Source organism: Zingiber officinale, chromosome 8B, assembly GCF_018446385.1.
Source record: "Zingiber officinale cultivar Zhangliang chromosome 8B, Zo_v1.1, whole genome shotgun sequence".
NCBI lineage: Eukaryota > Viridiplantae > Streptophyta > Magnoliopsida > Zingiberales > Zingiberaceae > Zingiber > Zingiber officinale.
Genome location: NC_056001.1, coordinates 30470925 through 30494911, shown reverse-complemented (window position 1 = coordinate 30494911; position 23987 = coordinate 30470925). Strand labels below are relative to the sequence as shown.

The 23987-nt window shown below is 35.1% G+C and overlaps 1 protein-coding gene across 2 annotated transcripts; it reads left to right on the top strand.

Annotated features, from left to right (window-relative positions):
- Positions 1–16727: 16727 nt before the first annotated feature.
- LOC122017021 (endoplasmic reticulum oxidoreductin-1-like) lies at positions 16728–22056 on the top strand. Of its 2 annotated transcripts, none has more exons than XM_042574483.1 (10): positions 16728–17055; positions 17152–17283; positions 19061–19313; positions 19393–19503; positions 19871–19989; positions 20090–20194; positions 20809–21011; positions 21089–21212; positions 21509–21678; positions 21769–22056. In XM_042574483.1, the coding sequence occupies exons 1-9, from the start codon at positions 16900–16902 to the stop codon at positions 21656–21658; spliced, it is 1353 nt and encodes a 450-aa protein (XP_042430417.1). In that variant the 5' UTR covers positions 16728–16899; the 3' UTR covers positions 21659–21678; positions 21769–22056. The 2 variants fall into 2 exon arrangements, with proteins under 2 accessions (XP_042430417.1, XP_042430416.1); XM_042574482.1 differs by having other exon boundaries at positions 16729–17055; positions 21763–22056.
- The last annotated feature ends 1931 nt before the right edge of the window (positions 22057–23987 follow it).

The following is a 23987-nucleotide window of genomic DNA, read 5'->3' as shown; positions in this document are numbered from 1 at the left end:
AAGTTGTAAGTTTAGCTAAGATTTTAAGGATACTTAGATAGTTAATCTAGGTATATTTTATTTATGCTAAATCTTGCCATGATTGTTTGCCCATCATATGCCATGACATCATGTCTATTTTTGCATTCATGTTGTATTATGAAAAATCCAAAAATACCATGTCATGACATTCATACATCATGTAGTTATAGGAATCTTTCTTTTGAAAGTTAGTTTATTTTGATGTATGCCATAACATTATCATGCATTAGTTTAATTCCTAGTAATTAAGGACAAATGACATTTAACAACACTGATTAACAAGTGACATCCTAGGTGGATGTCTAATATCTCTAAAATGCCTAAATAGATATGCATGATCCCTAGATTAGGGCAAAACCAAAATCTACATCTCACAAAGACTATAAGGTGACTTGTATGTGTTTTAGTGCACATTAGATACAAGTGAGATGTTAGGATGATGAACAAAGCTCAAGATGTTGATTTAGTGCATTCTTTTGAGTTTTTAGGTTCATCAAAACACATAGTTATGTGTTTTCCCATCATTGGGAAAGCTAATGTACAAGTCATGTGCATTAAGTCCAAGGAACATGGTGGGATATTGATTTGAAAATGTTTTCAAAATGATTTTAGAAAACCTTGGTGAAGGCTATCTTTTGATAGTAATCACCATTGAATAGTTAAACACAAACTTGAAGAAAACACTAAAGTTTTTGCAAGTTTTCAAGTTTGTGTCAATCTTTGAAAATATGAAGTATTTTCATAGAAAACTATTTTTCCTTGATAGTAAATGCCCTAAATAATGTCTACACGAAATTTCATGATTTTTGAATTTTTTGTAGAAATTTCTAGGGGTTTCTGAAGTTGACTGAAATGGAATTTCAGCAACTATCAGAGCTCCGATCGATCCATGGATCGATTGGAGTGCCTGAATCGATCCATGGATCGATTCAGAAGGCAAGTCTCCCGCGAGCAGAAGCTCGCTGGATTGATCAGCCGATCGATCCAGGAAGTCTGAATCGATCAGTGGATCGATTCAGAAAGGTTTAATCGATTGGAACCCAACTCCAATCGATCCAAGTTGCTGATTTTGGCTGGGAAAGCCTGATTTCGGCATCGTTAAACCTATTTTAGTCTAGGTAACCTTTCTAAACCCCTAAAAATATATTTGTATACATTCAAAGGGTGTTTTCATGTGAAAACAAGGATGGATTGGTTAAGGAAGGCTAAGTTGAAGTTAAGGTTGAGGTTTGTTTCAAATTTTTGAATATTTGAACCTCAAAACTTCTACAATAGGGTCTCCTAAAGTTTTAGGGATCCCAAGTCATTGTTGGTGCAATGACAGAAGTTACCACCATGTCTTTAGGGGGAGGGACTCTTTAAAGGCATGAAAATTATTTTTCATACACCTTGGAAGGTGGTTAACCTTCCGTTAAGTGAATAATGCTCACGGATGAGCATTTGCCTACATTAAGGAAGAATGTAGGGTTAAGGATAAATGAAGGGAATGAGACCTTCATTATCGTTTGTTGGTCACAACGAGTGATGTTGTGAACAACGATGAGCAACTCTTCAGGGGGAGAGTTTTCAACAATGGGACATTTGTTGAAGTGTGTCCAAAATTGAGGCACGAGTTTATGTGTGCTCAGAGATGGGTTGATGTGTGCCAATAGGGGGAGAATGTGTGGTTTAAGTTAGGCCTTCATTACCTATGGGGGAGGTCATAGGGTGAGAATGAAGGGAACCAACATTTACTTTGGCATGAATGGAGTTAAGACTATGGGATTAGCTTAACTCAGAATGGTCCAAACTTAAAGGTATTGTCAAACATCAAAAAGGGAGAGATTGTTGGTGCAATATCCCTTAGGTCAAGGTTGACTGGTTTGACCAAGCTTGAGTCTTGGTCATAGTTTCGATGTTTGACAATACATGTAGACACATGGACAATGCAGGTGCAGTTGTTCATATGAGGAGATTCTGATCAGTGTGAAGGAAGAAGAGTCAAGTAGGTATACTTGACTGGAAGGAAACCCTGGTGAGTGAAGCCAGGTGAAAGCCCTAGTGAGTGAAGCTAGGCAGATGGAAATCCTGGTGAGTGAAGCCAGGTGAAAGTCCTAGTGAGTGAAGCTAGGCAGATTGAAACCCTAGTGAGTGAAGCTAGGTAAAAGTCCAAGTAGGTCAAGAGAGTGACCGTATACTTGGCATGAAAGAAAAGTCCAAGTGGGTCAAAGGGATTGACCGGACACTTGGTGAGGGAGTCCTAGCAGGTCAAGGGAGTGACTAGATGCTAGGCATGACGTACCAACAGGTTAAGGTTGACCGGATGTTGGTTTGGGAGGTTTGGGACTTGGTTTTGGGCAAAAACCAAGTGCTGGATCGATCAGTGGATCGATCCAGACCTTTCCCAGCGAACAGAAAACTTCTGGATCGATCCACTGATCGATCCAGATGTCCCAATCGATCAGTGGATCGATTGGGATGCTGCTGTTTCGCGCAATAAGCTCTGGATCGATCCGTGGATCGATCCAGGCGTTTCTCCAGAGCACAGAGGCGCTCTGGATCGATCCGTGGATCGATCCAAAACCTCCCCGATCGATTGGGAATAATCGAATCGATCGGGATCCGACCGTTGCGTCGTATTTGAGCCGCAGGTGGGCGTTGTCTTCGGCATCTCTTCACCGATTCATTCCAGATCTTCACCAGCTCCTCCACAGCTCTTCTCAAGCTCGAGATCGCCATTTCTTGAAGGTTCTTGGAGGCTCTTCCAAGTCAAGAGGCGGATCAAAGCAAGAAGAAGAAACTAGGGTTAGGGTTTGTGCACTCATTGTAAGCTTGTAAGCTTGTATTTCTTTACTACCCTTTCTTCTTCTTGTATTGAGTCTTGTAGGGTTTCTCCGCCCTTGGTAGTTACCATAAAGGAGTGTTATTCATAGTGGAGGGTGTGTGTGTTGGTGTGGATCCTTGAATTAGTCACCTCTTGTGAGGTGGATACCAAGTAAACCAACTGTGTTAGCGTTGTGTGAGTGTTTCTGTATTTTCCGCTGCACATCTTCGAAGAAACAAGCAACGCCGACCACCGAGCGAAAGCGACGAGCTATTCACCCCCCCCTCTAGCTACTTTTGGTCCTAACAAGTGTGACCTCCTCTTTTCAACGGGGATGATTTCCCGTACTTGAAGAAGCGAATGGAGGTGTACCTCAAGACGGACTTCGACCAATGGCTAACCGTCACAAAAACCTATAGACCTCCAGTCGACAACTCCGGGAATCCGCTAGATCCGGAACAGTGGACTCCGGACATGAAGAAAAAGGCATCGACGGAGAACAAGGCTATCTACACTTTATAGTGCGGATTAACAAGAGAAGAACTGAACCGGGTCAGATCACATCAAAACGCTAAAGAGCTGTGGGACAAACTGATCGAGCTGCACGAAGGAACCAACGACGCCATGGTAACAAAAAGGGATTTATTATTAAATAAAATATTTAATATAAAAATGCAGGAAGGAGAAACAGCGAGTCAGCTGCACGCGAGGATCAAGGATATCCTCAATAGGCTCCACGCAATAAGCCACCAGATGGACAACAAAGACCTTATCAGGTATGCATTAAACGCATTTCCACGTAATAGTTTGTGGGCATCCATAGTGGATGCCTACAAAATTTCTAAGAATTTAACTAATCTAAAATTAGATGAACTGTTTTGTGAATTGGAATTACACGAGCAGACTAACACTGTGACCGAGAAAGGTATTGCCTTATATGCAGGTTCCTCCAAGAAGAACAAGGCTGAACCTGAAGAAGACTCTGACCAGAGCTCTGAAGATGAAGAACACCTGGTGAACCTGGTAAGGAATGTTGGTGCAATATCCCTTAGGTCAAGGTTGACTGAGTTGACCAAACTTGAGTCTTAGTCATAGTTTCGATGTTTGACAATACATGTAGACACATGGACAATGTAGGTGCAGTTGACTGAGTATGAATGAAGAAGAGTCAAGTAGGTCAAAAGTGACCGGATACCTGACTGGAAAGTCCTAGTGAGTGAAGCTAGGCAGAAGGAAATCCTGGTGAGTGAAGCCAGGTGAAAGTCCTAGTAAGTGAAGCTAGGCAGATGGAAAGTCCTAGTGAGTGAAGCTAGGCAGAAGGAAATCCTGGTGAGTGAAGCCAGGTGAAAGTCCTAGTGAGTGAAGCTAGGCAGATGGAAAGTCCTAGTGAGTGAAGCTAGGCAGAAGGAAATCCTGGTGAGTGAAGCCAGGTGAAAGTCCTAGTGAGTGAAGCTAGGCAGATGGAAAACCCTAGTGAGTGAAGCTAGGTGAAAGCCCTGGTGAGTGAAGCTAGGCAAGGGAAAATCCAGATGGATCAAGGATGATCGAACATCTGGTGTTGGGAAGTCCAAGTAGGTCAAATGATTGACTGGATACTTGGCACGAGGAAATCCAGATGGGTCAAGGTTAACCAGACATCTGGTGGAAGTCCAAGTAAGGTCAAGGGAGTGACCGGATACTTGGCACGAAGAGAAAAGTCCAAGTGGGTCAAAGGGGTTGACCGGACACTTGGTAGGGAGTTCTGGCAGGTCAAGGGAGTGACCAGATGCTAGGTATGATGTACCAACAGGTCAAGGTTGACCGGATGTTGGTTTGAGAGGCTTGGGACTTGGTTTTGGGCAAAAACCAAGAGCTGGATCGATCAGTGGATCGATCCAGGAGCTGGATCGATTAGTGGATCGATCCAGGCCTTTCCTAGCGAACAGAGAGCCTCTGGATGGATCAGTGGATCGATCCAGAGGTCCCAATCGATCAGTGGATCGATTGAGACGCTGCTGCTTCGCGCGCTAAGCGCTGGATCGATCCGTGGATCGATCCAGGCATTTTTCCAGAGCACAGAGGTGCTCTGGATCGATCCGTGGATCGATCCAAAGCCTCCCCGATCGATTGGGAATAATCGAATCGATCGGGATCCGACCGTTGCGTCGTATTTGAGCCGCAGGCAAGCGTTGTCTTCGGCAACTCTTCACCGATTCATTTCAGACTTTCACTAGCTTCTCCACAGCTCTTCTCAAGCTCAAGATCGCCAGTTCTTGAAGGCTCTTGGAGGTTCTTCCAAGTCAAGAGGCGGATCAAAACAAGAAGAAGAAACTAGGGTTAGGGTTTTTGCTCTCATTGTAAGCTTATAAGCTTGTATTTCATTACCTTTCCCTTTCTTCTTGTATTGAGTCTTGTAGGGCTTCTCCACCCTTGGTAGTTACCATAAAGGAGAGTTTTATTAGTGGAGGGTGTGTGTGTAGGTGTGGATCCTTGGACTAGTCACCTCTTGTGAGGTGGATACCAAGTAAACCAACCTTGTTAGCGTTGTGTGGTTTGTTTCTGTATTTTCCGCTGCACATCTTGAAGAAACAAGCAACGACGAGCTATTCACCCCCCCTCTAGCTACTTTTCGGTCCCAACAAGGAAGATGTTCACCAGGAGGAAGAGAAGCTTCAGTAAGAAAGATCTACAAAAGATCAGTTCGCAAGCCGATACAAGGAACGTGACATGCTTCGGATGCAACAAAAAGGTGCACTACAAGAACGAGTGTCCAAGACTGAAGATCGACAAATCGAAGCCGACCAAAAAGAAGGCCCTCAAAGCGACGTGGGACAACTCCTCCTCAGACGAATCAGAAGCAGAAGATCAGAAGCACCAGAGCCACCTCGCGCTGATGCCCTGTGAAGTAGAGTCGAAAGATGAATCGGAAGACGGGTCCGAACCCGATTTGAGCCACGAGTCCGTACTCGTTTCCGAAGGTTTCGAAGAGGTATTCCTAACCTTAAACCGAAAGTTTTTTAAAATTATTTCTTGCTTAAATAATAAGTCAGTTAAATTAGAAAATGAAAACAAATTGCTCCTTGAGGCAAATCAAACGCTCAAGGAACAAGTTGTAAATAATAAACCAACTCAAGATCTAACACTTGAGGAGGAGAATTCATCATTAAAATTAGAAATTAATAATTTAAAAAATATGTTAGAAAAATTACTACCAGATCAAAAAATTTAGACTTAATCCTAAATAATAAAAAAACATGTTATAATAAAATCGGACTCGGATATAAGTCGAACTCAAATAAAACTTTTAAATCATTAATAACCCAATACAAACCAACGAATAAAGCCTGGATTCCGAAAGTATGTTTGACCACGCAAATAGGACCTAACCAATATTATATCCCTAAAGATAAAATATATTTCGTAAAATCAAATAAACCAAATCAAAAACCAGAATACAAACCTAAACCAAAAAATTTAAAATCTAAATATACTAGAACTCATCAAAATTTAAACTATCACCAAGTAAAATATAATTATAAAACGAATAGACATAAACCTAGAACTAAAAATTAAATTAACGGCCACTAATTCAGGGGGAGGCTCCAGAATAGCTGGCACCTCCAAAACTAACCTATCCGGCAGGGTAATCCTAACCAACCTACCCGACAGGGTAATTAAGGACTAGTTAAAAAGGGTTCAAGTGTAATTTGAAAAATGGTATTGGTGAAATTTTGGATGATAGTACGTTAGGGAAGCTTAGTCTATGCATGTTTAGGAAGATATGACTTCGACCTGGTGCATTTAGCTAAGTGGAACTGACCGAAGCTACCCTTTATGGATCCTAACTAGTTAGACCAAGGTTTTGTACTAAGTCCAGTGGATAAGACTATTTGGAAAACCTCGAAGGCATGGTTACTCTAATGATGTCCAAGTGACTCATCATAGTCCAGAAGTTTATCCAGAGAACGTCTATTTGTTGAACTCAAAGCTAAACCTGAATCTAACACAACCTAAAAATAGACCCTAAAATTGAACCTAATTCATCTCAAAAAATTATAAGATTCCTTAATTGAAAATATAGATCGAGTGAGATAACTGAGGACTTAAATTAAATTAAAAATTAAAATAAAAATTAAATTGGAATTAAAATTAAATTAAAAAAATTAAATTAAATTAAAATTAAATTATATTTAAATTAAATTAAATTTCTTTTAAACTTCAATTTTTTTTAAATAAAAAATTAAACTCATTCTTTTAAATTAAAAATTATTTTAAAATTAAACTTATTTTTTTACTTAAAAAATTATTTTAAAATTACATTTATTTTTTAAAATTTAAAAATTATTTTTAAAATTAAAATCATTTTTTTAACATAAAAATTATTTTAAAAATTAAACTCATTTTTTTTAACTTAAAAATTATTTTAAAAATTAAACTCATTCTTTTAACTTAAAAATTATTTTAAAATTAAACTTATTTTTTTACTTCAAAAATTATTTTAAAATTAAATTTATTTTTTTAACTTAAAAAAATATTTTAAAAATTAAAATCAATTTTTTTAACATAAAAATTATTTTAAAAATTAAACTCATTTTTTTTAACTAAAAAATTATTTTAAAAATTAAACTCATTCTTTTAACATAAAAATTATCTTAACTTAATAAATTTTTTTAAATATCATTTTAAAAACTCTATTAAAAATTATTTAAAAATTCTTTAAAATTATTTTAAAATTATTTTTAAAAGTATTTAAAAATTATCTTAAAAAGTATTTTTAAAATTCTTTTAAAAATTCTTTTAAAAATTATATAAAATTCTTTTAAAAATTATTTTACAAATTATTTTAAAAATTATTTAAAAATTCTTTTAAAATTTATTTAAAAATTCTTTTAAAAATTATATAAAAATAAACTCATTTAAAAATTATTTTAAAAATTACTTAAAAATTCATTTAAAAATTATTTTAAAAATCATTTTAAAAATTCTTGTTAAAACCTTTTTAAAAATTATTTAAAAATTCTTTTTAAAATTATTTTAAAAACTCTTTCAAAAATTATATTAAAATTCTTTTAAAAAATCTTTTAAAATTCTTTCAAAAATTATTTAAAAATTCATAAAAAAATTATTTTGAAAATTTTTTAAAAATCATTTTAAAAATTCTTTTACAAATTCTTTAAAAATTCTTTTAAAAATTATTTTAAAAATTATCTTTAAAACTCTTTTAAAAATCTTTTTAAAATCATTTAAAATTTTTTAAAAAAATTATTTTAAAAACACTTTAAAAATTGTTTTAAAAATTCTTTAATAATTATTTTTAAAATGCTTTAAAAATTATTTTAAAAATTCTTTTAAAAAAATTATTTTAAAAATTCTTTAAAAATTATTTTAAAAATTTCTTTAAAAAATATTTTAAAAAATATTTTAAAAATCCTTTTAAATATTATTTTAAAAATGCTTTTTAAAAATATTTTAAAAATTATTTTAAAAATCCTTTTAAAAATTATTGTGAAAATCCTTTTTTAAAACTATTTTAAAAGTTATTTCAAATTCATTTAAAAAATTCCTTTAAATCTTATTTTAAAAAATTTTAAAAACTTTTAAAAATCATTTAAAAAAATTATTTTAAACTTTTAAAAATCATTTTAAAAATTCTGTTGACTTTTAAAACTTATTAAAATTTTTTTTTTCTAAAATTATTTTAGAAATTATGTTAAAAACCTTTTAAAAAGTGATTTAAAAAATTCTTTAAAAATATTTTAAAAATCTTATAAAAATACATCTTAAAAATATTTTTAAAAGCTTTTAAAAATTCTTTAATAACTATTTAAAAATTCTTTCAAAAATTATTAAAATAAAATTCTTTTAAAAATCATTTTAAAAACTTTTAATAATTATTTAAAAATTCTTTTTAAATTATTTAAAAATTAATACATTTAAGTTAATTAAAACTTTAAAGCATAAATTATAACTTAAAGTTAAAACTTCAAACTTTAACTGTAGTTAATTGTACTTTAAATTAGTTATGACCTTATATTTAAAAAAGAATAAACTAATTAAACCTTAATTTAACTCAATCAATCTTAATTTTGACGTTAGTAAAAATAAACGTAACTTAGGTAATCCTAATTAAACGTAACTTAACTTACTTAATCAAAACTTAAAGATTATGTAAATGAAAAACAAAAGATAAATTATAACTATTATCCATTGATATTAAGACAATTAATACGAAATTTAATCAAATAAGTTAAGTAAAATAAAAGTTAATCAATAAACTATTGATAATGATTAACTATTATTAAGTTTGTATTACTTATTACTTCTTATTAAGAATAATTGATTATTTATTAATTTCAATAATCTTATTCTTATAAAAAAAACTATACCAAGTATATAAAAATAATATACTCGATAAACATAAGTGTTACTAACACTAATCCACCAAAATACTTATGTACAAAAATATATTGAGGCTGTAAAATTTAATATAATCAAACCTTGGTATTAAATTAATAGGGAGATATTAAATTAAGAGGAGTAACAAATTCAGGGGAGGTTCAATTTTTTCATTTTATCAAATTTCTATCCTACCTCAATTTTTTTTTAAAAAATTATACATTAAAAATCTCACTTTAAATACTTTTCTGTGAATATTTTTAAAAATTTTATTTTAAATGTTAGGTTTAGGGGGAGGATTAAATCAACCTACTTAGCACCAAAATTATTTTCTCCACTTTAAAAATAATATTTTTTCTAAAAATTTTTTAATCAGTTTTGAGATTGAATTTCATAAACTAAGGTTTTGAAAATTGACGCTTTTACAAACTTAGTGTTGAAAAATCTTAATCAGTTTTGAAAAGAAGATTTTTCAAACTTAATCTATTTTTTTATTTAAAAAAAACTAACTTTTACAAAACTAAGGGTTTAAATTGGATTTTATAAACTAAGATTTTGAAAATTGAAAACTCAGTTTTAATTATTTTGAAAAGTTTTTTTTAAACTTAATTAAGAAAAGCTAAATTAATGTATGTTGTTAAACTTCCCCAAGTTACCTTGACATCATTTCTTATAACTTTTACTCTGCTTAAATTCTGTATTGCTCAACTTATGTCCTTATTTAATGAATGCCAAAGGGGGAGGGATAGGTGGTTAAGTAAGAGAAATAAAATGTCAAATTTAAAAAATTAACTTAAACCTTAAAAATCATGCTTGGTTTTTGCATATCTTTTCACTAACTTAACCAGGTTGTCATTCCATCAAAAAGGGGGAGATTGTTGGTGCGGTTAGCACTAACGGTCTAACTCAGGTTTTGATGAATGACAAATTGGGTTAAGTTAGGTTTGTCGTTATCTAACACTCTGACCTAGTGTGCATGCGAAGTCCAAACAGGTCGACAGACTGATCGGATGTCTGGCACGAAGTCCAAGCGGGTCGACGGGCTGACCGGATGCTTGACATGAAGTCCAAATGGGTCGACGGGCTGACCGGACATTTGGCACGAAGTCCAAGCGGGTTGACGGGCTGACCGGACGCTTGACACGAAGTCCAGCTAGGTCGACGGGCTGGCCGAATAGCTGGCGAGAAGTCCAGACGGGTCGAAGGGCTGACCGGACGTCTGGTAGGTGAGTAAAAGTAAGTCACTCGAAGGGAGTGACTGTGAGGATGCGTCCCGGGAAGGGAACATTAGGCGTCGATCCTGCTTAGATCCATTTCGGATATCTAAGTCGAGATCGTGACTAGATTCCGGTCTCGAAAAGACAGAATCTAAGTCATACTCTTGATATTGAATTTATAAACTGTGCTAACACTTTGTTTTGCAGGATTCATATTATATATTTGCCTCGGACTAACCTTGTCTTGCAGGAGAAGGAATTTCTGGAGAAAGGAGGTTCGGGCGCCCGGAAGGGATCCGGGGCACCCCGAGCCTCATATAAAAGAAGGGTCAGGGGTGGAGCTTCAACAACAATGAAAAACTCTCAGACTGCTCTACTGTGCTCCTGTGACACCGCGAGGCTACTCCGACAAAGCGCTGTCTTCATTCTAATTCTTTTAATCTTGTCGGTATTTTATTTCTGTCAATTCTTGTACTTAATTCTTTTGTAATCATCATTCGAATTGATAGTGATTGTCCAATGAAAGTACTCAACGAGTACGGGCCTTGGAGTAGGAGTCGACACAGGCTCCGAACCAAGTAAAATTGGTTCTGTGTTAGCATTGTTTCACTTTTCTTCTGCGCTTACTTTGATCGAAATCTTTTATAACCGATATTCACCCCCCCTCTATCGAACGATCACGATCCAACAATGACTGGTCGCTAAACGACAACATGAGCTATGGGAGGAGATCAAGAAGCTGGAATATGATCCTGATCATGGAGTCGGTAGGCTTATTGGTCGGCTTGACTGGTTGTTATGGAATCTCGAGCAAGAAGGGTATCCAGTCTAGGAAACAAAAAGAAGATGGTCTCTGGTTTATTCATTATCGGAACATCTAAGGCAGATAGCATTCTAACTTTGGGATGATTCTGATGGGCACATCTCATACTCAAAGATATGTAGACAGTTACTTCATTTGGAATGGGGTCCTGATGAATCTGAGGAGGATCTAGAAATAGATTCTGAAGATTTAGAGGAGGATCCAAATCCCGCAAAATCTGAAGATGATCCATAAATGAACCTCGAAGAATTTGAAGAGGATTCAGAAATGGATCTTGAAGATTTTGAGGAGGGTCCAGAGATGGATCTAGAGGAGGATCTAGAGATGGATCCCGAAAAATCAGAGGAGGACCCTCAAGAGTGTGTAGAAGATCCAGAAATAGATCTGATGGATACATCTGAGGCTGAACCACCCATCATAGAATCCGGGATAAACGGGATACAATTACCCACTGCTTTAGCATTTATCCTAGTGGGAGTAGTGCTAGCTTATCTATGTTACTAGTGTTATGTTACTATTATTATGTACGAACAGTGTTAGCTCATCTAGTTTTTAAGTCATGTAATAATTTTTGTCGTTATGTATAAACAGAATTATATAATGAAAAGTTTTGTTATATGTTAACAAACTTGGAAATGATTAGTTCATTTCATGACATGATTAGTTCATGTGAATATGTTTCGTTCATATATCCATATGATTAGTTCATATGCAAAATGATTAGTTCATTTTAATAATGATTCGTTCATTAGATGGGATGTGTGTAATATGATTGATCAATGTTGATTAGATTAGAACATATAAATGATGAGTGGAAACAATGTTATTACTTGATTTTATAAACTAACTCTAATTTACACCGAGTCAATAAATAATTGCACATATATGAATTACACTGAAATAATAAATAATTTGTTTATTTATGTAGATCATAACAACTAAAAACATCATAATTGAACTCAATAAGGGTGAGAAATTATATGGGGATAACTACAAAATCTGACACCTCAAGATACAATACGTTCTTGAGGAATAAGTAGTTCTAGAGGCTGTAAATCAATTCATGGAGGAACCAGTTGATGGTTCTACTGCACAGCACAGACGTGATCTTGATGCCTATAAGGCATTGAAAAGGAAGGACTCCATTACTAAGGGTATATTGATTAGTTCAATGGTGGATGACCTGGTATTTGAGTATGAACCATTACCATCGGCTCATGCTGTCTGGGTAGCCCTTAGAGAGAAGTATAGTGGAGTCAGTCTGAGTAAACTCCGTCAGCTAACTATCAAGTTTGATAGCTGTAAAAAGCGCTCGAATGTTATCATAGCCCAACATCTCATGGAGATAGGTAACATGATTCGAGAGCTTAAGACTGCTGGTTATGTGTTGACCGATGAACAATAGGTTCAGGCAGTTATCCGTTCCCTTCCTGATTCTTGGGAAACGATGAAACATAATCTGACCCACAGTGAGAGTATCAAGACTTTCACCGATGTCTCACGCCATGTTGAACTTGAGGCGGAGAGGATTGAATCCGTAAGGATTTCTGGTCAAGCTTTTGTAGCTGAAGGTTCTGGTCCAAGAATAAGAAAAGATAGTTTAAGAAAGGAAAGGGAAAAGGAAAGGAGGCTAATGTTGTTGCTGCGAAAAACCAAATCAAGAAGAAAGGAAAGAAATATGGACAAAAACCTAGGAGCAAGTTGACTTGCTTCAACTGTGGCAAGAAGGGTCATTTTGCTCAGGAGTGTGCTGAGCCTAAAAAGGTAGATCCATTTTTGTCTTCTTTCCACGAGCAATATGTTGCAAGTATAGTGTTGTTAGCTGATTCATATACTTTGTGGATTGTAGATTCAGGAGCAACGAACCACATAGCTTGTGATCGAGCTACATATGTGGAGTACCGTCGGGTACCAACTGGCAACAAATGGATATATGTAGGAAACAATGCAAGAATTGAAGTCAAAGGAATTAGCCCTTGCAAGCTCAACCTACGTGGTGGAGGTACCTTGTTTCTACATGATGTCTTGTACGCTCCTGAGATTCGACGGAATCTGGTTTCCGTCATTTGTCTTCTTGATTTAGGTTATAATGTAAATTTTTATAGCCATTATGTGGAACTTCAAATTAACTCCGTGTTAATTGGATATGGTTATGTAATAAATGATTTTATGGTTCTTGATGTAGAACCAAATAATAATGATGGTTGTTTTTCAAACATTGCTCTTACTAGTAATGCTGATGTTAATGATGAAATTTGGCATGCTAGATTGAGACATATAGGACAAGAACAAATGAATAGATTAGCTAAGGAGGGCCTTTTATACACTCATACTGAGATTAACTTGTTTATATGTGAGCATTGTCTTGCTGGAAAGACGAGTAGGAAACCATTTGGTAAGGCTATTAGGGCTGAATCACTATTACAATTAATTCATTGGGATATTTGTAGTCCAATGAATATAAAGGCTAGAAATGAGAGTTCTTATTTCATTACATTTATTGATGACTTCACACGTTTTGGTCATGTGTATTTGATTTCTCACAAATCTGAATCATTAGATTGCTTTATTCGTTACCTGAACGAAGTTGAGAATCAATTGGAATGTAAGGTTAAAACCTTACACACTGACCGTGGAGGTGAATATTTGTCTGATCAGTTCAAGACAATGTATAATGAGAAAGGGATTATTAGACAGCTAACTATCCCTAGAACTCCACAGCAAAATGAGATTGCTGAAAGAAGAAATAAGACTCTTCTTGAAATGGTTAGGTCTATGATGACGCAGGTTAATTTACCAATCTCCTATTGGGGAGATGCATTATTAGTTGCGAGCTATATACTTAACAAAGTGCCTTCAAAGTCAGTTCCATCTACCCCACACGAACGTTGGACAGGCAGAAAGTCGGATTTAAGTAATCTGAGACCTTGGGGGTCAGCTGCTTACGTTCATGATAAGACTCACGAATATGAAAAATTAGGACCCAGAGGTAAGAAGTGTATCTTTATAAGGTACTCTGAGACTTCTAAGGGTTATGTTTTTATTGGTGAGCGACAAGATGGAACCATCTCTGAAATAGAGTTAAGAGTTGCTACTTTTCTTGAAACTCAGTTCCCAACACGAGATGAAGTTGATAAGACAATTCCTCTATATGAGATAGAGGAGGAGGATAATGTTCCTTTATCAACAAATCTGGAGATGCCTGAAACTAGTCAACCGAGTGGGAGTAATTTGCCACTGAATGAGTCAGTTTCTCAACAGTCTAACCTTCGAAGAAGTAGTCGTCAGATTATTTCTAGGAGAAGGTTTGATATTGAGAATGAGATATTGATGGTTCTCCTAGTTGATGATGATGAACCTCGAATAATTGAGGAAGCTTTGAGAAGCTCAGTTAGAAAAGAATAGAAAATTGTAATGGATGAAGAAATGGAGTCAATGAGAAAGAATCAAGTTTGGTATTTAGTCGATCTTCCTCCAGGCCGAAGGGCTATTGGGAATAAGTGGATTCTCAAAGTAAAGAGGAAAGCAGATGGATCGATTAATCGATACAAAGCTCGATTAGTTGCAAAAGGATATACCCAAATGGAGGGTATTAACTTTGAAGAGACATTCTCCCCAGTTGTGAAATTTGTGTCAATACGTGTCATCCTAGCTATAGTAGCACAATATGACATGGAATTACATCAGATGGATGTAAAAATGACTTTCCTTATTGGTAATCTTGACGAAGAAATCTATATGATATAACCAGAAGGTTATGCTGCTGAAGGCCCAGAGAAAAGAGTATGTAGACTTTGGAAGTCTATATATGGGTTAAAGCAAGCGTCAAGACAATGGAACATAAGATTTAATGAAGTAATATTATCTTATGATTTCGAAATGGTCAATGAGGATCATTGTGATTACCTAAGAAAGGAAAAAGGAAAGTTTGTCATTTTATTATTTTATGTTGATGATATGCTAATAGCTAGAAGTGACATAAAGTGTGTGATAGAAGTCAAAAGTTGGCTTTCATCACAATTTGACATAATAGATATGGGAGAAGCAGAGTACATCTTAGGAGTGAAGATCGTTAGAGATTGATCAAAGAGGTTTTTGTGTTTGTCTCAAGAAGCTTATATCACTGAGATGCTGCAACACTTCAATATGTCAGATTGCAACGTTGAACAGACGCCTATAGAAAAAGGTACTATTTTGAGCAAAAGTATGTATCCCAAGACTTCTGAGAAAATAGTCAAAATAAAGAAGAAACCATATGCTAGTGTCATTGGTAGTTTGATGTACACTATGTTGTGTACTCGTCCTGATATAAGCTATGTTGTTGGCTTAGTGAGTCATTTTCAGTCAAATCTAGGATCGAGACACTGGAAAGCGGTGAAGAGGATATTCAGATATATCAAAGGAACAACGGATTATTGCCTCTGCTTCCAAGGATCAGAAATGAGCCTATATTGTCAAACTCAACAATCAATCAAATAAATTTAACATTAAAATTTTTTAAATAATCAAACAAACTTGACCTAAAAATTTGATAATATCCAAATGAACCAAATTTAACAAATTTAAACCAAACTCTAGCTCCAAAAAAAAAAAAAAAAAAAAAAAAAAAAAAAATCTAAACTTGAACAACTACTTAAATGACTTCTTTCATTTTATACTTGACTTAATTTAATTTGGTCACATCATCAAATAAACTTAAATACATAAAATTTGACCCAGCTTATCTAAATTAAGATCCTAGGTGTTTGTTCCTATGTAATAGATATCGAAAATGCAATTGAATTAGTGATATGAATCCATTTAAAATCACTAAAGGGCTCACCTTTTGCTAAAACAACTATTAACACGATATATCATTCTAACTTTTTTTTTCCTTAAAAATACCTCTCTTTATCAATCTAATTAATACTATTAAAGTAATTTTGATTACAAAATATTTTAATATTTGTAAAAACTATTTCAATGTTGGTTAAAATTACTTCAACTCTAATAAAAAATGCTTCAGTGTCAATCAAGATTGTTCTAATATTGGCTAATAATGCTCTTTATATTTAGTCAAATTATATTAACATTTGAATATTTTTGACTAATTTCAACCAAATTTGGAGTAATTGCCTATTTGCTTTTATCTATTTTCCAATTTCCAAAAATATATCTTTATACAAAATTTATATACCTAAAAGTTCAAAAGTGTAATTTTGTTTGTATTAGCAACACAAAGAGATCGTGACGTCAGCGACCACCCCAGCTATCCACGAAGCCGCCTTTGCCCCTCTCTCTGATCCAGGTCAATGATATCTGGCGTGTCAGTCTTCCATTGGCCGCACACGTTGTCAAAAACCTAGTCTCTTACAACCCTGAATTTCCCAAATTCCTACCTCGATTCACGTGGATAATTATTATTTGTTGTCAGTTTAGATATCAAACGGCCCCAAGTTAGAGACCACCTGCAGATCGGGTAAGACTCAAGCCGAACTCTAAAACGTCCTCAATAGTCACCACCGTTTATTTCAACGCTCCGTCAACCCGTCTTTCTTCCTCCTCCCCCGTCAAATTTCTAAACCCTCCCTTCGATTTCGCGCCGGATCGTTAGGGTTTCCCACTCTGCCCCTGAATCTCCACCGACTCCGGACTCAGATTTCTACTTCTGGCGGTAGGTCATGAAGGGGGCCGAGGTCGGCAGACGGAGAGGCTGGCGCTGGAGCTGCTGGGCCGTGGGGGCGCTGATCGCCGTCCTCCTCGCCTCCGCCGCGACTTCCAGGAACTCCGTCAAGATCCCTCTTTTCGGGATTACCAACCAGATCTGTCGGTGCGCGGTGAGCTTCTCTCGATCTTGATGCTAATTTTGATTGCGAAATAATGCAAACTCGTCGTTTGATGTTTTTGCGGGTGACAAATTTGAACCCTCTCAGGAGTCTAGGAAGTACACCGGCGTCGTGGAGGATTGTTGTTGCGACTATGAAACTGTGGATGGTCTCAATAAGGAAGTCTTGCATCCGATCCTACAAGATCTTGTCACCACGCCGTTCTTTCGGTATTTTAAGGTAATCGATTGAGACTTTTGATTCTGTTATTTCTTATGCTAGTCTCTGATGTTCTCTGTGATTTTTGTTGTTTTCCTTCGCTCTGTGTTAGCAACTTAGGGGTGCTTGTTTAACGCTGCTTGAATGCGGATGCAAGGGAAACCTACTTTTTTTTTTGTTTCTATGGTCATCATTATACATACGGATTATGTTACCTTGGTGTGTAAAGGTTAGCTTGATTTGTTAAGGTTTATTTTGAGGAAAGTTTGTTAAGGACTGAGAAAAAACTATGTGGGATTTTTGAAATGGATGAAAGAGGCAATTTTGTTTTCAGCTCAGTATAGAGGAAATTGTCTTGTGCAATAGTCTCTATCCTTAATGTTCAGGATTACTGCATACTGCTATATGATCAAGGTTAGTAGAAGTTGGAAAAAGGGAACAAGTCAGACAGAAGGGTTTCTCTCTCATTTTTTCTCCACTACCTCATTTCTTCCCTTGGCACACGTCTTGTAATCTGTTGCTGAGTTCATGCATTGTAGTTCTTTCTGACTTTATTGGTAGACTCAGATTTTATTGTCCATGAGTAAGAGAGTAAACTAATGAACTGAACTGAATAATTTGGTAAGAATCCGACCACAACAATTATTACAAAATTGAGATTCTCAAACATTACTCTGCAATCTCTTTGGCGAAGATTAGGTCCATGATTTACCTTCTTTTTTTTTTCTTCTAAAACCTGTTATTTATCCATAGATAAGGCACATCCTTCTTAGATAATATTTGTCAAGAGGCATTGGCATATATTAAATCAACAATTCCTCCATACTTAGTTTTTCTCTAATTGAGCTCTTATGTAACCTAGTGACTTATGTAAGTCTATTTTCCTTTCTTGGTCATGTACCCATGTACTCATATCATTTGAGAGGGAGAGATGTCATGTGTAGGACAATTTTTCCCATGTAATTTTTGTACTTTTAATCATCTTGTCTCAGTTGATCATCTGATTTGATATTTAAGGATTATTTTATAGAATTATTGAAATATTATACTTTTGGGAAAAATATATCAACAACGGGTTAACATAATCTTTAATTCCATGATTATCATAATATTGCTACACCTGTATTTTGATTCCTTGTCTGGCACACACCTTTTTTTGTCATAGAAGTCTGCATTTTTTGGTTACTATGGTAGTTTCAGTTTGCTTAGGATGTCTACTTGATCATTCATCTTTATCAGCTTCCATCTTATAATGTCTCTTTTCATTGGGCTATTGGAGATTCCTATTGACTTGCAAGATAGTTGCTGATGATAAATGATTATTAAAAAGGGCATCCCGGTACACGAAGCTCCCGCTATGCGGGGTCCTGGGAAGGATCCATTGTACGCAGTCTTACCCTGCTTTTTGAAAGAGGCTGTTTCCCGAATTCGAACCTATGACCTTTTGGTCACAAATCAACAACTTTACCGTTGCGCCAAGGCCCCCTGCATGATAAATGATTATTGCTGATAAAAAAAATATTTACTAGTTCATTCTAATATCTTAACAACACTAGGAAACAAACCTCCAGTCAAGTATCCCACAGTCTTGTTCCATCCACACAAAAAAAAAAAAAAAAGAGTGAATGAGAAGGTAATCAATCATGTCTATGAACCATCAGTTAATCCTTTTCTCCAAAATTTGTTTGTTTACATGAGTGAGGCATTGTGTAGGGACCCAAGTGTGCATTTCCAGGTACTTTTTCATTTATGTAATTATTTTGTTTCCTGATCTATTGTTTTCTTGTGGCATTGGAAGGTCAAGCTATGGTGTGATTGCCCATTCTGGCCTGATGATGGAATGTGCCGTCTTCGGGATTGCAGTGTCTGTGAGTGTCCAGAAAGCGAGTTTCCTGAGCCTTTCAAGAAACCTTATCATCTTTCCTCTGATGATCTAATGTGTCAGGAAGGAAAGCCACAGGCTGCTGTTGATCGTACAATTGATAATAAAATTTTCAGAGGGTGGATTGAAGTTGACAATCCATGGACCAATGATGATGAAACTGATAATGGTAGTCAATAATGTTATTTTACTTAACATGGCTGATGTATCCTTTCTCATCTTTGTTTATGTATGATTCTCTTGTGCAGCTGAGATGACTTATGTGAACCTTCAACTAAATCCTGAGCGCTACACTGGCTATACTGGTCCTTCAGCTAGGAGGATATGGGAAGCAGTTTATTCAGAAAATTGCCCAAAATGTTAGTTCAGTGATTTTTTTTTGGGTCTCATTACTGAAGATTCATTTAGTTGCATTTTAGTAATTGCTGATATTTGTTGCTTTTGTACCTCTCCTATGATATTCATGTTGATTTTGACTCTTTCTACCAACCTAACTCATTTTGCATATTATTTTAAAGCAGTTTCATTTGCAGCAGCATTCTCTGCTGAAACTTTTTCATGGCCACCTTACTGAGTTTCTAAGTTAATGCAGTTATAGTCATGCTATATCAGTGTATGATTTTGCAGTAGTCACATATGAGCATACAAGGCTAACTAGGTTACTAGGGCGACTAGAATAGGTGAGTCACCATACCATGTTCTTATGTTCATTTGCTTGTATTCCAGATTCTTCAGAAGAATTTTGCCAGGAGAAAAGAGTCTTGTACAAACTGATATCAGGATTGCATTCCTCCATCTCGGTTCACATAGCTTTTGATTTTCTTCTTGATGAAGCTAATAACTTGGTTATTCCTCCATCTCAGTTCACATGGCTGTTTATTTTACTTTATTAACAACTTCTTGATAGTTTTGCTGACATTTTTGTTCTTTTCTCCATAATTGTAGTGGGGTGTAAATCTTGAACTGCTGTATGATCGGGTATTGAGTCATCCAGAGCGCGTTAAAAACTTGTACTTCGTGTTTCTTTTTGTTCTCCGGGCAGTGACAAAGGTATTTTTTTTCTTATTGTCGCATTTGTCTCCCGCTTCACAGTAGAGACATGGTGTTAGCAGTTGAGATGTTTTTTTTTTTTTTTAAAGTTTCTCACTGGAAGTAGGATGCAGATTTTGGCCACGAATACTAAAGGAAAGACACAACAACATGACCTTACCTCTATCAGAGGTTTTACAACACTAGTTGCCTTTATTAATTCTATCTGATCATAACAACATTGGAAGCATCTTGTGCATGCTATGTTTAGAGAGATTTTGATCATGATACATGCAATTTTACAAGACTATCAAGGGAATCCATTAGTTATTTTTGAAGGAGAAAAAAGAAAAATACGTCATTGTTCTCTGAGATTATATTCTTAGTCTTCTCTGTTTTTGAACAAAATGGTTCTCCTCATACAAAATATTTAAAAAAAGAAGAAGAAATCCTCTCTGTATGCCACTGTGATTATGAAACCAACCCATGCTTTCTCATACACTACTAAAATGCATATTTGGCATCAATTCATTCATTATCCATTAAATGCTCAATCAGCTTTGAGCCTTAGACATCTTTTCTTCCTGCGCATTTCTACTCATCTATCAATCTGACAGCATAATTCATATGTTCAGGCCACAGATTTCTTGGAACAGGCTGAATATAACACAGGAAACCTGGAAGAAGACCTTAAAACACAATCGCTGGTGAGGCAACTTCTGTACAATCACAAATTACAAGCTGCTTGCCCAATACCATTTGATGAGGCCAAACTTTGGCAAGGTGAAAGTGGTCCTGAACTAAAACAACAAATCCAGGCACAGTTTAGAAATATCAGGTTATACGATACTTGATCTCATATTATTATGAGTAGATGAGACAATCGACCTTACTGGATTCATTTTCTTCATGAAGTGCATTAATGGATTGTGTTGGATGTGAGAAATGCCGCCTATGGGGAAAGCTTCAGGTTCTTGGTCTGGCTACAGCTTTGAAAATTCTATTCTCAGTTGATAACCAAAACCTCATCAATCAACAGGTATGTCCTTTCACAGCATAGGCTCACATAGAGAATAAGATCTGACAAATAATTAAGTTCTATAGATCTCCCTCACTACCTAGTTCATATAATCATATCTTTATTAGCGTGAATATTGTGCAAGTCAATCTTGTAATTTGTAATCGTCTTCATTCTCCACATATAAGTCAGACTAGCAGAATCACATTTCAATATTTCATTCTGTTAACATTCCCCCCACCCTTTTGGATTTGAAATGTATTTTATTAGCTTGATGCATAAGCCACATCAATGATAGCTCTTTGTTGGTTGTCCAGTTGCAGCTTCAACGAAATGAAGTTATTGCTCTGATGAACCTCCTCAACAGGCTCTCAGAATCCATTAAATTTGTCAAAGAGAAGGGGCCCAATGCCGAGAAAATCATGGAGAAAAGGACACATTCAACTACCACCAAAAGCAGTCTCTAAACCACCAAACTAGCACTTAAGTAAGATTTCTGCTCCCTACTTCAAGAACTCACAATGTCTCGATCGTATTTGTCTTCAACTTTCACAATGCTCATTTACTGCAGTTACAGGTATATCAAATCCGATCATGTTATTCTGGTAGTGATTTTTTGAGCACGCTATCAAAGGAGTTAGAACTAGTCCCAGAGATGACAAAGACGTGAGCACTAGCATTCATCTATTACTCTGTTGATTACATATTTTTCCATGCTTTTGCTGAAACTGAACTGATTACTAGCAAAGATCACACCATTTTTTTATGAAGAACATGTACTGTATCATTTAGATACAAAGTATGAGCATACATATACAACTTACATACTCAGTTATTCCAGTGAGAGACTCAAATCATGCACATAGTAACACACAAGCTTAACTTTAGGCCCCTCTTTTGAAAAATTCCCAATCTTGGTTTGTTTGGATTCATTGTACTAGAATACCCTAGGGAAAACAAGCCATTCCTCTTGTTCAACTGCTGGAAACTGAACTTTTTCTTTGCTTGAAGTTCTGATACCGGAGGAGAGGAGAGTAGAGGAGAGGAGAGGAGAGAGCATTAAATGGTGGATCTTGTCGTTGTTTCCCCTCTTTCCTGTTGAGAAAGAACAAGAGAGAGAGGAAAAGAAAGGATGGGGCAGGGAAAGGACTTAAAGGGGTGTTGTGTGATTGGTATAAAGATAGAGAGATGCCATTTCCATCCCATCACAGAACATCTGGCCACATAAACAACTACCCCCACTACCGACTGCTTCTTGCCTACTGGCTGGCAAATGCACAGTTAGGGGAACTGACAGCATCTCTTTTTACCTTCAACTTTTACTTTCACCCATCTGTTTCTTTGATTGGTGTGAGGTTGGCATGCAATGCGAATGCCAAACCCACTAAGAAAGGATGCATGCTTCCATCTCTCTTATATTATATTTCTTACTCCCTAAGGTTTATTTTGGTTTATTAGAATAAGTTTATCTTTTAATCATTTATCTGTGTGCGCGCGCGCCAGAGAGTGAAAAATATCATGTGATTATTGATTCTTATATATATATATATATATCAAAAGTTCATTTTAGATTCCATAATTTTATGGGTAAATAGTATTTTAATGAAGTATTTAAACTTTAGGGTATAAGTGCTAGTAAAAGAATTCATTTTAGCCTCCATAATTTCTCTCTCCTTTTACATAATTATTGGGCAATAATAAAAGAGATGTTCTCGCTACAATTGTTTTTTTATTAGAATCATAGGATGTCCGTTTTGAATTTTTTTTATCAAACGAGTGTGCCACCCCCCTTCCCAACCTCTTTTAAAATTACATAGTTGCCCTTAAGTGAATGGTTGATTGACATAGATTGATTTCGATTTTTTGATAAGTCGGTTTCAAATTTAAACCTTGAATCATTCTAGTAAAGTTGACTTGTTCAACAATACTCATACTGTAATAGTTATAGTTTGATAGTTGTTATAATATATTTTCAATTTGTTAAAAATATTCATATTATAATAATTATAATTTTATTATTATTACAATGAGAATTTAATCTTTTCATTTAATAATTAAGTTATAGCATATATGAAACTATAATTATTATAATTCATATTTATGTTCAATAATATTCATGTTGTAATAGTTACATATTATAGTTGCTATAATATCATAATTTCTATAATATTCATGTTATAAGCTATAAAATTATAACTGTTATAATTACAATAACAACTACTAAATTATAATTGCTACCCTATTTTAATGTCGAACAATATAATTGGGAACAATTTTATCATTTTATGAGAGACTATTAGGATGTAACACTCTTTTGATAATCAAATAAATCAGGGATGCTCGTGTAAAAAAAATTATTTTTATCCAATATTATCTTTAATTTCTTTATATTTTGATAAAGTATTATATTTTAAAATTATTTAAAAATATATATAATAATCTAAATCATGAGCCTTGGACAAAGTCAAACATCCTCCCAAGATCCGCTGCTCATTTTCTTTTATTGGTACAAACAATAAACTTATTCACTTATATATGATTTTTTTTTTCACAAGTACGATTTCAAACAATTGAAAACGACATATATATAATAATTTTCCAATCTCATTCTTTGAAAAAACTCCCTAATTCTTTAAAGTATTGGTCTATGAATAATTGATCATGTGCTTCGTCTCGTTGTTACCAATTTAATGTATAAAATATTGTTTAATAAGGTACTTAAGCCCTGGACATTTAAGGTTTGAAAAGACCGACAAACTACTTAAGAATACTGACGGTTTATGCTTCTCCATTTAT

Coding starts and splice junctions, on each gene's coding strand:
- LOC122017021 (XM_042574483.1), top strand. CDS start 16,900: ATGAAGGGGGCCGAGGTCGGCAGACGGAGAGGCTGGCGCTGGAGCTGC. Junction 19,504..19,870: donor TTCAGAAAATTGCCCAAAAT/GTTAGTTCAGTG, acceptor CTTGTATTCCAG/ATTCTTCAGAAGAATTTTGC. Junction 19,990..20,089: donor TTGATGAAGCTAATAACTTG/GTTATTCCTCCA, acceptor CCATAATTGTAG/TGGGGTGTAAATCTTGAACT.